Here is a 15,071-nt window from a genome sequence, read left to right as displayed (position 1 = left end):
CGTGGTCTGGATTGAACCAGACTGATTAGATCAATGTATTGTCATTTTGATATTCGAGTTTGTAATATTCGAGTTGTAACTTTACTTTAGGAGAATTGAGCTCAGTAAATTGGCAATATTTATGTAATATTTTCATCTAGGCTTTGGATTGCGATGTCACAAAGATGGAACAGTGAAACGACTTGGTCATTAGCACAACACATAAGCTTTTGCTGAATTAAAATTTCTCTGATCCTGTATGTCTCAAGCGAAGGGAACAATTTCGCTGATTTTATAGCCTTCCTAGGAGCTAGGCAATGGAAAAGTTACGTTTTTTGGCAATTGACAGTCCCCTTCAAGTGGGCTGTGCAGCTTCCCTTTTTTTTATTTTTATCCTCTCCTTTTGCATCTGTTTTCATTCAGAAACACCAAACTCAGCCAGTAACAAGAACTCAAAGGAGTCCAACACTCATACAAAACACAGAATTTTGGGATTCAGTTGGTTTTACAGAAACAGTATAAAGTAAGAGTGATAAAATTAAGCTCAACATTAAGACTTCCCTTATTACATTACCATGTTACAAAGCGTCACAGAGAGTCTATATATGCCACCAGGAAGTAGCAATTGTATTAGATGAGAGTAGCAGTACTCCATTGCAGGAGATAAATGACAAAGGATGCTTGTACATGGGTCCTCAACATATATCACAAGTTCTTAAATTATAAGATTCTCCATTGCCATAGAAATGGTGCGAGTTCTTTCCACCATTCTTTCCCAGAAACTGAGCATTGCAATTAAAATGTTGCTTCCCAGTACGCATTCACATTGCATATACTATTTCCCCACTACTATCCATATCAAGTTCAGGATCACTCTCTAGATCCTCCTCCATGTCATCGTCAATGTCCAGGCTGCCGGTTAGATATTGATTGAGACTACGAGTGCCAGCTGCTGGGATGGTGGCTTCGGAAATTATCTGCATTATCTCATCAATGCTCTGCATTGGCTGATCTGGCTCTTCAAACTGGTTTTTGTTCATTGTATTTTCATCCATGAGATCTGCTGGAAGATTCTTCAGAAACCATTCGTGATTCCTGATCTCAGGTATGCTTATCCTCTGTCGCAAAAAAATACTCAAATTAGAAAATTTACCAGCCCATTTTCTCCAAATTCAGTTAATTCGAACAGAACCTTAGGGAGATAGGAAGAGAGAGAGATGGAGTTATTAGGAGGAATATGAGGTTGCTGAAGCAATATAATAACAAAGAATTGTGGATAACTATTTTGAGAAGGAAGAAAATGCAATACTGTAATCGATGACAATAAGCTTCCCCTGCTCAAATTTCAAAATTTTCAAGTAATTATCCATTTTAATCTTTTGGAGTTTCCTTTATAATATTTGGATAAAACCTGGGGTTTCTTCCCCTTGTCTTAGGTTGACAATATTTTCCAAATCTAACAAGGGATTTATGATTTCTGTTCATCATCCTTTGGTTGATTGAACTTTTTGGTCCTCAAGTATTGGAAGCTCTCTGCAACCAGATATGACAGTCTGAAGGGTATTTGACCAATTTCAAAACTGATAAATAGACCTCCCAGTGTCAATCCAAGGACCAAGGGGCAGAGGCCAACAAAGAGGTCTATTGTGGGAGATTTCAGCTTGAAAGTGGATTTACAGCCGTAAACTTGTGCTCATCTAGTAACTTGATGGGTTTTGTATGTTTTATGTTTCTGTACGAGGAACCCAACCTACAAATAGATGGGGAGCTTCCTATGACTCTGACCTGTTGAGATGACTTTCAGTAATTCACTCCCCAATCGGGAAGGGGGGCAAAGAAGAGAATGTGTATGATGTGCTTAGGAGCAAGTAGTAGCAAAGTTGTAACACCTGTATTTTAACGTTCATGCAGCTAATCATGTTCTAAAGAATCTAGAAAAGCACACACACCTTTGCAGGGTCAGCCACAAATATTCTTCCAATCAGATGTCGGCACTCGGGAGATATATGAACATAGTCAGGAATGGAGTACTGGACATTCAAAATTCGCTGCAAGAAGAACCAAAACATATTAGTCAAGTATCTTGGAAAAAGTGCCACATTAAGCTTAGAAAAAAAGTAAATATATTACGTGTATTGTCTTGCGAAAATTCTTAGGCTCCTCAGGGTCCTCAAAAGGATAGGCTCCCACCAACATTACATATAAAGTTACCCCGCAAGACCATACATCTGCAATCTGAACAATAATAAAATACAATAAACTGAAAAACATGAGTACAGATATCAACACTTCCTCTAAATGCATGTTTTAGGGTGACAACAATAACCTTGCTCGATGGCAAGAGTATAAGTAGACAATATTATCGTAGTACTTTGTTTAGGAATTTAGAAAAAAAAATGTCACATTTAATACCGACAGCTGACATTTCTTCCCAAACGATCATCAATGTGATCAACAACATATTAGCATTGTGTTGTGGAAACATACAACAATGTAAAAGCGAATATAAGTAATTGGATTGTAATATCAAATTGGCTAGTTATTTTGATATACAAAACAACTCAATCGCTTATATAAACCTGTTTAAAATGAATTAACATTTAATATGTTTGACACTCTCTCTAAAAAGAGGGATGATTTGAGGGATGATTGGGTTGTAATATCAAATTGGCTAATCATTTTGATATACAAAACAACTTAAACACTTATATAAGCCCATATAAAATGAATTAACATTTAATATGCTTCACACTCTCTCCAAAAATTAACACATTGCAAATTTCGCTATCAGTAAGTTATGTTTTCTCCATATGGCGTCCAGCTATATGGCATTGAAGAGACACTTGAGAATGAAGGTAAACTATGTCATGTCCAATGTCAATTAATTGCTGTTGCTCTATTCCTATTCTTTACCTCCATATCAAATTGTGAAGTAATTTTGCAAGCACGGTAGGACCACTTAATTAGAAAAAAATATATATATATTATTTTCCTCTCCCTTTTCCCCAGTAATCCTTTCTAACCAATGGCATACGTGACTTATATCTCAAGCTACATTTACAGGTCCATAAATTTTTCTTTTTTTTTTTCTTACAGTTGTTGGTTGGATAGCTCTGTCAGACAGTGAAAAATTCTAAAATATGTGAATCAACTTGTCGTTTTTATTTTTAGTCCAATGCAAATAAATTTCTTTAAAGGTGCAGTTCTTTTGATTGCTAATGGTGTCATATCTATAAAAACTTAAACAAGTTAAAGCAGCTGAGGAAAAAAAATAGCAGAAATTTTCACTTAACTCTTGAATTTGGAACTTTGCGGCTTTACTTAGGAGTTTTTGTTTTCAATTTTTTATTTGACCTTTCTCTGTTATATTAGAGGTCAACTGATATTTCAGAGTTTAAGATGTTCGTTGGGGAATCTTAGGATGTATTTGCCTTCCTGTGTAGTGTTTGTTAGGAATTTCTATCTAGGAAATGCCTTATGAATGAAATCCTTTCTCTCTTCGTTCTGCATGCAAACTTACTCTTTTTCTTAACCCCCTTCTACATTTTTCTCTTGCTTATACTTATCAATTTCCAAACCACAACATATAGGAATAATAACATTCATGGATGTCACTATTTTTTGCTGTTGTGCGGCCTATTTGGTTGTGTAGGAATTATGTGATCTTTCAGGGTTCCAGTTTTGACGCCAACAAACTCATCTCCACCATCTTCCATGGGATTTCTTTATGGTTGGTGTTATGGGCTCTTTTCTAGTATTTGATTTATTTTAAGATTAGATTGCTAAGTATTTGATTTTTATCTTATCTGTTAGTTTTCTTATTCCTTAGAACTCCTATCTTAATAGAATTGTGTTTAACAGTAATACTTCAGAAATAAAATAAGCAGATTTATTTCATCTAAATTGATATTTCAACTGTCTCTCTCAACGAGTTTAAAAGGTCAGCTCCATTCATTGAGCTCACAACAACAATTGGGCAAGGAAAGAATCAAAGAAAACCAATGGCTTCGGTGTTGGACACTGATTTGAAAACCAATGGCTTCGGTGTTGGACACTGATTTTACTGTAAGCAGGCTTGTGACGCGATTTAATGGGAGATCAAAATAATCTAGGGCAAAAGTTAAAATCCCATATCAAACTCTTTGAAGAACATTACCAATAGCAATGTCAAGAACAAAGAGAGATTCGAGGATTACTTGAGACCATAACTAAGCAATTAACTTTGGCTCACGAGGCTAAACAAAGGAAGAACCAAAATCCTGAAATGGAAACACGCAGCAGCAGCAACAACCAATCAAATTTTCCAAGATTGGGGTTGATGTTAGACTTGGAACTACAGTAGCGCTGTACTAAGTTGGACTTTTCTACTTATGATGGCACAAAGGATCCATTGGGATGGCTGAACCGTTGTGATTAATTTTTCCACAATCAAAAAATTGCAGAGGCTGACAAAGTGGGACTTGCGGCATTCCACATGATTGGAGAGGCTCAATTATGGATTTTCAAACTAGACCAGGAAGAACCAGGAATAACTTGGGACACAACTATTGCCACTTTGGACCTCCACTGAGAAGATCCTTTGGTGAGTGAGCCAACTTAAAACAAACCAGCAGTGTGGAAAAGTATCAACACAAATTTCAGGTTTTGTTTGCAAGGGTACACTAAATCACAGGTTCACAACAGGTGGAGATATTCACAACTGGATTAACTGAATTGATTAGAATGGATGTGGAACTTCAAAGTCCACCCAATCTTGCAACGGCCATGAGCTTAGTATGGACCTTTGAAAAAAAAAAAATAGACTTTGACACAAAATGGAGCTGTAGGAAATTTTTCAACAACTTGGGTGGGGAATAAACAATATGCGCTCTTATCATCCACATCACTCTAAAATCAAAACACCAATAATACTCCGACAGTTAGTCACAACAATAGCACTCAGGGCCCTATGGTAAAGAGATTGACTAAAGGCGAAATGGCGGGACTGTGTTACAACTGTGATATGAACGTTATACTGTGGGTCATCAATGTAAAATGCTATTTTGGTTACAGATCAATTATTGGGGTGATCCAAAGTGAAAGCACACGATCAATGATTGGGGTGATCCAAAGTGAAAGCACACACACTGGAGAAGCAGTTCAGAGGTTTTAATTCAATGGACCTTTGAGGTTGAGAACAAACTCTTTGTCCAGGGGGAGTGATGTCTAGTATTTAATTTATTTTAGAATTAAATTGCTAAGTATTTGATTTATTTTATGATTAAATTGCTTGATCCTTTATTTTAGGATTATATTGTTTTATTTTATCTCTTGATTTTCTTATTCCTTAGAACTCCTGTCTTAGTAAAATTGTGTTAAACAGTAATACTATTCCCTATATATATTGCTGAAAAAACGAAATAAAATAAACATATTTATTTCATCTAAATTGAGATCTAAACTCTCTCTCAACAAGTTTAAAAAGTCAGAACTCCCTTGACTGAACTCACGATAACAACAATTGGGCAAGAAAAGAATCAAGGAAAATCAACGGCTTCAGCCTTGGACGCTGATTTTACTGTAAGCATACCTATGACACAATCCATAACCCGACGTAACAGGTGGGTTCCTCAAATTTAAACCTTACTTTCTTGCATCAATACTTACCTCTGGCTGTGGACAGCATTAAGGCTGCTAGCACTCCCAAGTCCTAATCATCTAGACCAATTTTAGTTTGGCAGCCTCCACCTACTAAATTTCTCAAATGGAATGTTGATGCCTCTGGCATAGGAAAAGCTTGACCAGCGGGTACTGGTGAATCCTATGGAACACCCCTGGAGTTTTCATGCGTGATTTAAGGTCTCTGTGGCATGTGCAACTCCAATAATTCTGAAGTTCTAGCAATTAGAAGGGCTCTACAGTCTACAGTTATCATGCTACACCAACTTTGATGGCACTGTTATTGGATCTGACTCTTTTAAGGTCTACAGTCTACAGTTATCATGTGTGATTTAAGGTCTTTGTGGCATGTGCAACTCCAATAATTCTGAAGTTCTAGCAATTAGAGGGGCTCTACAGTCTACTGTTATCATGCTACAACAACTTTGATGGCATTGTTATTGAATCTGATTCTTTTAATGCAGTGTCTTGGTTTATAGTTCAAATGATGTTAGGCCATGGAGGTTACAGTAGGTCTTCAATGCATTTGATAACTTGATTTCTGCTTCTCCCAACATCTGGGTGCACTATGTTTTGCATGAATTTTAAAAATGTCACTGGTTTGATTAGCCAACAAGGAGTTTAAAGAGCAATTGAAATGGTTGCCTGGTTTTTATTTAATGTTGCTTGGTGCCACCCCTTCACTAATGCTCCATATCATATCTGCAGTTGTTCTCTTTGTTGCTAATTGCTAGTAGAGGTTGAGATTTGTGGGTGCTGTTCTAGCTTTTTCTTTCCATTTTCTTTTTGTTTTGGCATAGTTAGTAGTTCATTATGATCCTACCTCATTCAGTTGCGTGTTTCATGCTGCTCAGTTGCTTCTGATGATAGTGTTGTTTTGTTGGCTTAAGCATGCTTAGGTCTCAGTTTACTGTTTCCCTGTGCTGTTTTTTTTTTTTCAATCGAATGTTTGATCTGTTTCTGTGTCGTTTCTACTGCTTTTTATGATATTGATCTTCTCTAGACATTTTCACTTAATATTGCAAGTTTTAGGAGGTTGTTGGAGTTGTTCTTTTCTTTTCTCTTCTTTTTGTGTGTGTGATCTATGCTGGCTTTAGTTTGGCTGCCATGTTAAGTTTTTCCCTTAGTTTATTATTAATAAAATTTGGCTTATTAAAAAACATAATAATAATAATATTTATGGGCAGGTCAACAAACCATTAATAACAATATTCACAGGCATTGATGATGAGGAGGGGGGTACTGTTATACAATATATTTAATCATATCATGGGCCTAGTAAATCATATATTAACTAGGCTTCAGACCTGCTCCAGTCTGCAAACCAGCAGAGACAAAGGGTTAAGAATTTACATTTGAATATAGGTCGAACTGGTACACTATTCACACTATTCATAGTTTCATACTGAACATTATTCAACAAATATTGAATTTATGTATTGGATTTAGAAATCTTATATACATTAATTGAATAATTGTTAGGAGGTAAACAAAAATATATCCTTTTGATATTTATCAATTACCTAATTTACCATTGAGCTTCAATTAAGGGTAATCATTCCCCAACTTTGACTCCACAAACACTAATAAGAAAATTACATTATCCAAAATAGGGGTCTAGAGTTTCTTTTTGGAATTGAAAAACATAAAATATGTTAATCTTACATTTTTTGCCATGTTTACAGTTGTTACATGTCCCTAATCAATGATTGCCAGTGTACAAAACAACGTCATTCTGTACAAAAAGTTAACAAAAGGTATCACTGAAACCCACTCTGGTAAAGTGACCTGTTGCCAGGTTGGCCAAGTCATCAGGTTTCACAAATTCATGATTGTAGGGGTAACCTGGACTAACCATTGGCCTGGTTTCGGGGTTTCCTAGTTAAAATGGATGGGCCAAGCTTATAGTTTGGAAAGAATGCAAATTAATTGCAAAACAAGGTATAAAGCCTCACACTAGCATATATCCTTAAGGTGATGTTACAAATGTAGAAGTTCAGATAATGCCGATAAAAATGATTCATAAATAAACATGATTCTTAAAAAAGCTCTTCCAAGAAGAAGAAGAAAAAGACTCAAACAGGCAATATAAGAAAGACCACAAACTCAGAGCACACACATTAATTTGAAAGGATTTTAACTGCACAAGCTCACATAGTTTAAAACAAATTTTTAAGCAGAGAAAGAGAGAATCATTACATTACCTTGCCATCATATTCCTTCTTAAGTAGAACTTCAGGTGCAATATATGCAGGAGTTCCAACAGTAGATTTTGGTTGTGAATGGAGCTTCGATGACTGTCAAAAGATGATAATGTAAAAGAATATGGACAATTAACAACAGCACACACCAGAAAAGAAAGCAACATAGAATATCACGTGAACAGCAAACTTTTGCACATCAAACTAGTGAGCATTCATGAAGAGCAAAAATTTTCTACAAAATCATTTGTTTATCCAACACAAAACAATTCCACAATGCCCAAAATCATATAGGCATTCAAGATATCACCTTATGGTGTGCGTGGACAATTAAGTGCAGAATCAAGGAAGAATCCTTGTACCTTAGAGTAACCAAAGTCACAAATCTTCAGACGAGGTGCAGGGCTTCCATCCAACAATGTATTCTCCAATTTTAAATCACGGTGGCATACTTGCTTCACAAAGAAATAAATAGAAAGGGAGCAAACCTGATCAGTAAGTCAAACCTTCTGGGCGAAATAACACTAACAATCAAAGGCAGAAACCTTGATTTACTAACCATTGCATGGCAGTAGCTAACTCCCGATATAAGTTGTTGAAAGAAAAAGCGAGCCTACATTATAAGCCAGAGCACACTAAGATAAATTTGAAGACCACTATAACAAACTCAATATGTTGAGTAAGAACCTCATCCTCACTGAAGCGGCCTGCATTGCATATCCGCTCAAAAAGTTCTCCCCCAGATGCATACTCCATCACAATAGCCAGGTGTGTTGGTGTTAATATGACCTATATTTGCAATCCATAAATTGTTGATATCCCTTCCGGAAGAAGAATATATAAGTTATGGGATCAAATCAACAGACCTCTTTGAATCTGACAATGTTAGTATGCCTCAGTGACCTGTGGTTAATAATTTCTCTTTGTACATTTTCATCTATCTGTTACACAGAAAATAAAAGCAAGGTAAAAATTCCAATGCCAACATGAAAAATTCTACAAAGCTTGGAAGGGGATCAAATTACTTAGGATCAACAAGCCAGCTCCATAAACAATAACTTAGATGGTGCCGTACACATCATTTTTTAGAATGAAAGGTCAAAATGAGTGGCCTGATTGAAGATTCATGGTCCTCACCCTCTTCACTTTTGAAGCTTCTTTTTGTGAAAAGTAAACACACTACTTTTTCTTTGTCTTTCTCTCTCTTTTATTCCCCCTTAGTATAACAAATCAATAAAATCATTTGCATTCAGATATGGAGGGAAAAAAAAAAACTAATTTCCAGATCCCATGGACATGCACGTAATTTCATTTCATCTACATCACCTGCTAGGCGTATAATCTTCCAATTCCAGAAAAGAAATCTCAAAACAAATGCAGCTGAATAGAAACTACCAAAAGAATGATTTCTATAATGTTGGAATACAAAAATAATGAGGTAGAAACTTTGGTCAGTCAATGATGCAAACAGCTACTAGCCCTTGAACAAGAGCAACACAACCAAATTACTCCGTTGAGATAGGAAATGAATTCAAACTTAGAGCATGGATAAATCATACAATTAATTGCTCCTAAATAAGAAACTAATTTTGAAATATACATGAAAGTCAAAACCTATCCAAAGACAAATGCATATCAAGCTGATTTGCCAATAAATTCAAGCGCAAACGCCTATCGAAACCACAGATTAAAGAAACTCAGACAAGCACATCTATTTTACTCTAAATTTAAAACTTAACCATTAACCAGAAGCTCAATAACCTATCTAAAGAAAAATAAGCACGAAAGTTTGAAAAGCAAATTAGACACACTAACCTTCTCACCTCTCTCGATATACTTAACGGCAACAAGCTCGTCGGTCTGCTTATCTCTCATCAACCTGGCCACTCCAAAATTCCCGGAGCCGATATCTCGCACTAGCTCGTACCGGTCACTATCGTGCATAATCGGCATATCCATACCTGGACCTACAGTTACTGCCGATCGATCCATTCTCTGAATTTCTGAATCTCTAATAAAAAGAAAAGGAAAAACCAGCAAATAAAAAGCTTAGACAATCAGTCACATTAGCATCGTCATCAGAGGAAGCCCTGATCGAGAGAGATCGAAGGTAGAGGTGGCTATACTGTTGTGATAATTAGGTGGCTGGATGTGGACCACAGGATTGGACGGTGAAGATAGAGACTGAAGATGGGTCTAAGCTCGTGAAAAACTCACCCACCACCACCAACACAGATTGGTTCTGTGTTCTCTTTTCAAGAATCTCAACAACAGAAAGAAGAGAGTTGCAGAAGATAGATAGCTAGCTAAAGCAGAGCTCGTGAACTCGCTCTATCTTTACACTGCATACCTCGCACACAATTCATCCGTACGTCTAAGCTGTCAGTTTGGCCTTGCTGCTGAATGAGCAAAAAAGCAATTTATGGAAGAAATATTGTTTTCCAAAAAATATTAAAATTTTTTACTTTAATTATTACAAAAATATATTCCATTTTAAAATAATATAATTATAATTTTATATGTAAAATTATAATTATATTAATTAAAAAAATTAATAAATGACTGTTAAAATGAATTGTTTAATTTATTAAAAAATAAAATAATATTTTATTTTTTAATAAATTAATATAATATTAATAAAATTTAATTTCCGTCTAATAAATAAAAAATACCTAACATTATATTAAAAAATAATTTACAAGCTCTGCTTTCCCTCGAAAATAGGAAACAGCTGAAGCTCTCTTTCTCTCTGTACACGTCATTGCTCCGCCTCTGCGCTGTGTGTACAGTTGGAGAGATTTTCTGAACTTTTTTTTCTTGTTTTCGCTTTTTAGACAGTGGTCTATTATTTGTGTCAAACGCAGTGATGTGGTTATTGAATGACGTAAATGCCCTTGCCCTTTCGAGGAACCGCTAGCGTTTTCTGAACCTTAAAGCAATCAGAAATTACCCTTTTGGGCTTTCTGCTTGGATAAGGTCTCACAGTTCACGAGGAATAACTGGGTTTGCCGTGTGCGTAACATGGCTTCTGATAAAAAAAAATAAAATAAAAATTACTACTTAATTTACATAGCATATGATAAAATTTATTAATTAATTTTGTTATTTTAAAATATATATTATAATATTTTAAAATTTTATTAATTAATTTTTATTTAATTTTTAAAATTTTAAAAAATTTATTAATTAATCTTTTAAATTTTTAAAAAATTTATTAGTTAATATCTCAAAATATTTTAATTTTTTTATAATACTTAATAATTAAAATTAATAAAAAAATTAATCAATAAATTTTTAAAATATTAAAAAATAATGTTTGAATATATTTTTTAAATATTTAATTTATTATATTCTAACAAAATATCAAGTTTATTATTTTTAATTTAAAAATTTTTAAATAATTAAAATTTTTTTAAATATTTTTTTATACAATTAATTCAGAAATTCAAAATTTTTTAATCTTATAATGACTTTAATATGAATGATCAAAATTTTTTTTAATAATATAGAAACAATATTTTTTAAAAAAAATTAATCTTTTAATTATAATCACATTATGAACCATTGGGATACCCATAATGACTAATTTCACTCTTCATCCTAACAGCCGCAAAGTGCAATTGGGAGTTTGGGACACCCATGCAACTAAAATCCTCTTTTTTCCGGGAAAACTCCTGCTGATTTTCTTGCGGTCTAAATACCCAACCCTCCTCTTTCGCTGTAACACTCTCCTCTTTGGCCTTAGCTCTTTCTCCATCGCCTCCCTCAGCCACCAATAGTTGGTGGCAATACTGAAGGTTGGAGATTTAAGATTCACCATTGTCTGCACCAGCATCTAGGTCGTTAAAACTCATCTCTGCAAAAGTAATAGAAGTATATGGATATATGCTACTTAATTATTAATATCTTTAAAGAAGTCATTATTTCTATTATTAATAAACAACATGGTTATTTTTTATAGCAATAGTTACACTTTTGTAATTACAGCATAAATGATGTTTTTTTTTATCAATTATTTTGGCTTTGATTGTGAAAATAATTTATTTATTATTTTATTAAAATAATTATAAAAAACTACAATATAATTTAACATATTTCATTTCAAAAAAAAATTAACATATTTTTAAGTAAAATTTTATACCTTATAATAAAATTACTCATGTGAATTTATTATGGATAAATTATAATTGAAATCTAAATTTTAATCCTTATATATTTTAAATTTAATTCTTTAAATTTGTTTGATTAATAAAATAATCTTTTAATTTAAATTTTATATTTTTAATTAAAATTAATCTCAATATTTTTATCAGTTGGTCTAAAATATTATAATTACTAATAAAACATTATATTTACAAATTAATTTCTCTATTTATTAAATTTTAATATTTCATACGTGAAATATAATAAAATAAGAATTAAATAAAAAATTTTTCATTTTTTGTCCTAATTAAATAAAAAAAATAAATTATTGATAAAAAGAAAAGTTAAATGTAAAAGAATTCATTAGACTTCAAATTTAAATGTACATTGTGTCAAAATTCTTGATTCAATTTTTATTTGTTAATTTATTATCAAATATATAAAATATTAAATTTAATAAATATGGGAGATCAGTTTGTAAAAAATATAAATATTTATTTATAAGTAATTATAAAATTTAGATACTAATTTCTAAGAAAATAGGAATAAATTATAACTAAAGGGATTATTTTATTATTAAACAAAAATTTAAAAATATATGAACTAAATTATATTTTTTAAAAAATTTTAAAAATTAAAATATAATTACTCTAATTATAAATTATTTTTAATTAATTTTTAAATTCCAAGCCAACATGCATTAATGGCATTAGAAAAAAAAAATCTCACATTACTAGTAGAGCAAAAGAACATGATTACTTTTGTTACAAATTCAATTATAAGACCTTTTAAAAAATTCAAATCATAGGATAGTTCTTTTTAATTATCTCTATTTTATTTTATATTTAAAATAATATTTTACCGTTTTAAATTATATTATAAAATTTTGTTAATTATTGAATTTTTAATTAATTATGTTAAAGATGTGGAGAAAAATATTTGAAAGATAATATTGTAGTTAATATCATCAATTTTAATGTTGAAATTAATAATTTTATATATATAGGAAGGGAAATCCGAATCAGAGTTTGATCAAAGGGGATCACTCTAAAATAAGATATATCTTAAAAGTCACATATCACCAACTTCTTAAAAGTTTCAGGAGAACGATGGAATAGTTGAAGACCATAAAGAGAAAATACAGTTAAATTAGCTATACCATCTGTAACACGATTAATCTCTTGATCTGACATGAGTGAATTACACTACTGAATTAGTTGATTACACCGTAACAAAACATTGGTATGCCTAAAATTGACATCCTTGTTATCTTTTAGGAAAGCAAGCCCTCCTTTGAAATCTATTTCTACGATGAGACGTCGAATCTCCAAGCTAGCCAAAGATCAAACATAACTATATAAAGTTCAGCACTCATCGATGAGCAGGTGCCCAACCGAACACAGAAGCCATTCAACCAGACCCCATGCTAATCACGCAAAATGCTCCCTGCGATTTCATTTAGATGCACCATTTGTATTAAGATTGGATTAGGAAGGCTGCCATGCAACATTAGTGATTATTAAAGCACTACCTTGGGTGCAATCTCCGGTGGAATACCTTGCTTTTAAATTCTGTGCAAGTTATAAATTAAAACAGACGAGTTGCTAGTTTAAGGAGGTGGTCACATTACGAAAAATATTATCATTCTGCCATCTCCACAACCACCACAGTCCTAGAAAAAGCACCTGTATAGATGAAGACCCATGGTATAGGATGCACTCCAAAGCAAATAGCCTAGATAACCAGTCAGCAATGTCCAAAGACAGAAACGGTCGAAGAGAATTAGGACGCCAAATACGCGTCCAGAACTCAAGTGCTTGTGGACAGTCCTGAAAGATATGGAGCATGTCTTCCTCAGCTGCACCACAAATGGAACAGCTCATATCTTACGTAAATCTTCTCCTCCATCTTTCCCTTTTAGTCATAAGTTTGCCATGAAGCAAGAGCCAAACAAAGCAATGAACATGCTAGGCAACAAGTACCGTCCAAACTTGGCTCTACCACTTACTCGTAGAAGAGGAGGGACCTGTAATCAATAACTCATACACAGTTTTAACTGTAAACTTGCCACTGGGGGTAGCTTTCCATGCGACTTGGTCCATGGCATTTACATCAAACACAAGAACAATACTTTTCACTAACTTGCAACCCTCCTCTGAAAGATAAGGTTGAATAGAATCTCAATCCTAATCATAACCTTTCTAATATTGAAACACCACAACATACTCATATGACAGAGGCAATGGGCCTATTAGAAGGTCATGTAAAGAACACCCTTCCTGACCCAGTTGCCCTTCCAAAAAGATGTAGCCATTCTATTGCATACAACCACATATAAGCCTTATTGCAATAAAGTAAAACTACTAAGGATACCTCTCTAAAACAAAGAACTATGGGACTAAGGTGCAGAAGCACTCAAATTGATCGAGAACTAAAGTACTTACCTTACATGATTTTAACCTCAGGCCGCCACGATATAATGGTAAGTAGAGCTAAGTCCAATTAATCAAATGAACAGGCTGACCACCATTCCGATCACCCCAAATAAACTTCTGCATTCATTTGTCAAATTCATCACACACGGATTTGAAAAGGTAAACAGATTGCATCAAATGATTGAGTAGTGCAGAGAGAATAGATTTTGCTAACGTAAAGTCCTGCAAAGGATGAGAACTTCAGTTTTTCAATAAGCTAAATGATTGTTAACATTAGAGAGAGATCATCAAAGTGATGTCGAGAGATCCTCCCTTGTATCATAAGAACTCCTAAATATTTACCAAGAACCTCAGCCTCTAACATCCTTGCCACGGAGCAAATTGCCTGTTTAACATTACTGCTCACATTTGCTGAAAAATAAACTTTGGATTTTTGAAAGTTACTTTCTACCCGGAAGCAAGCCCAAACTCCTCCAAATAGCCTTTAATTACCTCTATCTGCAGAATAGAGGCTTCACCAAACAGTAGAAGATCATCAACAAAGAAAAGATGAGAGGAAAGGTCCTCCTCTGCTAATCTGAATCGGTTTCCACTCTCCCAAGTTGACAACTTTATTAATTAAATGTCTCAGCCTTTCTATTGCCAGCACAAACTA

General features: G+C 33.6%; 1 protein-coding gene across 3 annotated transcripts; it reads right to left on the bottom strand.

Annotated features, from left to right (window-relative positions):
* Positions 1-498: 498 nt before the first annotated feature.
* On the bottom strand, positions 499-10,237 carry LOC110605352 (serine/threonine-protein kinase SRK2E). 3 transcript variants are annotated; one of them, XM_021743864.2, is made up of 10 exons: positions 9,965-10,237; positions 9,654-9,849; positions 8,705-8,779; positions 8,526-8,627; positions 8,398-8,451; positions 8,201-8,293; positions 7,842-7,934; positions 2,110-2,214; positions 1,929-2,027; positions 499-1,097 (listed from the first exon to the last, which is right to left on the bottom strand). In XM_021743864.2, exons 2-10 carry the CDS (start codon positions 9,828-9,830, stop codon positions 801-803), a joined length of 1,095 nt encoding a protein of 364 aa, XP_021599556.1. In that variant the 5' UTR covers positions 9,831-9,849; positions 9,965-10,237; the 3' UTR covers positions 499-800. The 3 variants fall into 3 exon arrangements, with proteins under 3 accessions (XP_021599556.1, XP_021599555.1, XP_043808712.1); XM_021743863.2 differs by having other exon boundaries at positions 9,654-10,237; XM_043952777.1 differs by lacking the exon at positions 9,965-10,237 and having other exon boundaries at positions 9,662-9,800.
* Between the last annotated feature and the right edge of the window lie 4,834 nt (positions 10,238-15,071).

The sequence above is a fragment of the Manihot esculenta genome, chromosome 17 (genome assembly GCF_001659605.2).
Source record: "Manihot esculenta cultivar AM560-2 chromosome 17, M.esculenta_v8, whole genome shotgun sequence".
Classification (NCBI taxonomy): domain Eukaryota; kingdom Viridiplantae; phylum Streptophyta; class Magnoliopsida; order Malpighiales; family Euphorbiaceae; genus Manihot; species Manihot esculenta.
Note: the sequence above shows the minus strand (reverse complement) of the source record. Positions and strands in the feature narration are given on the sequence as shown.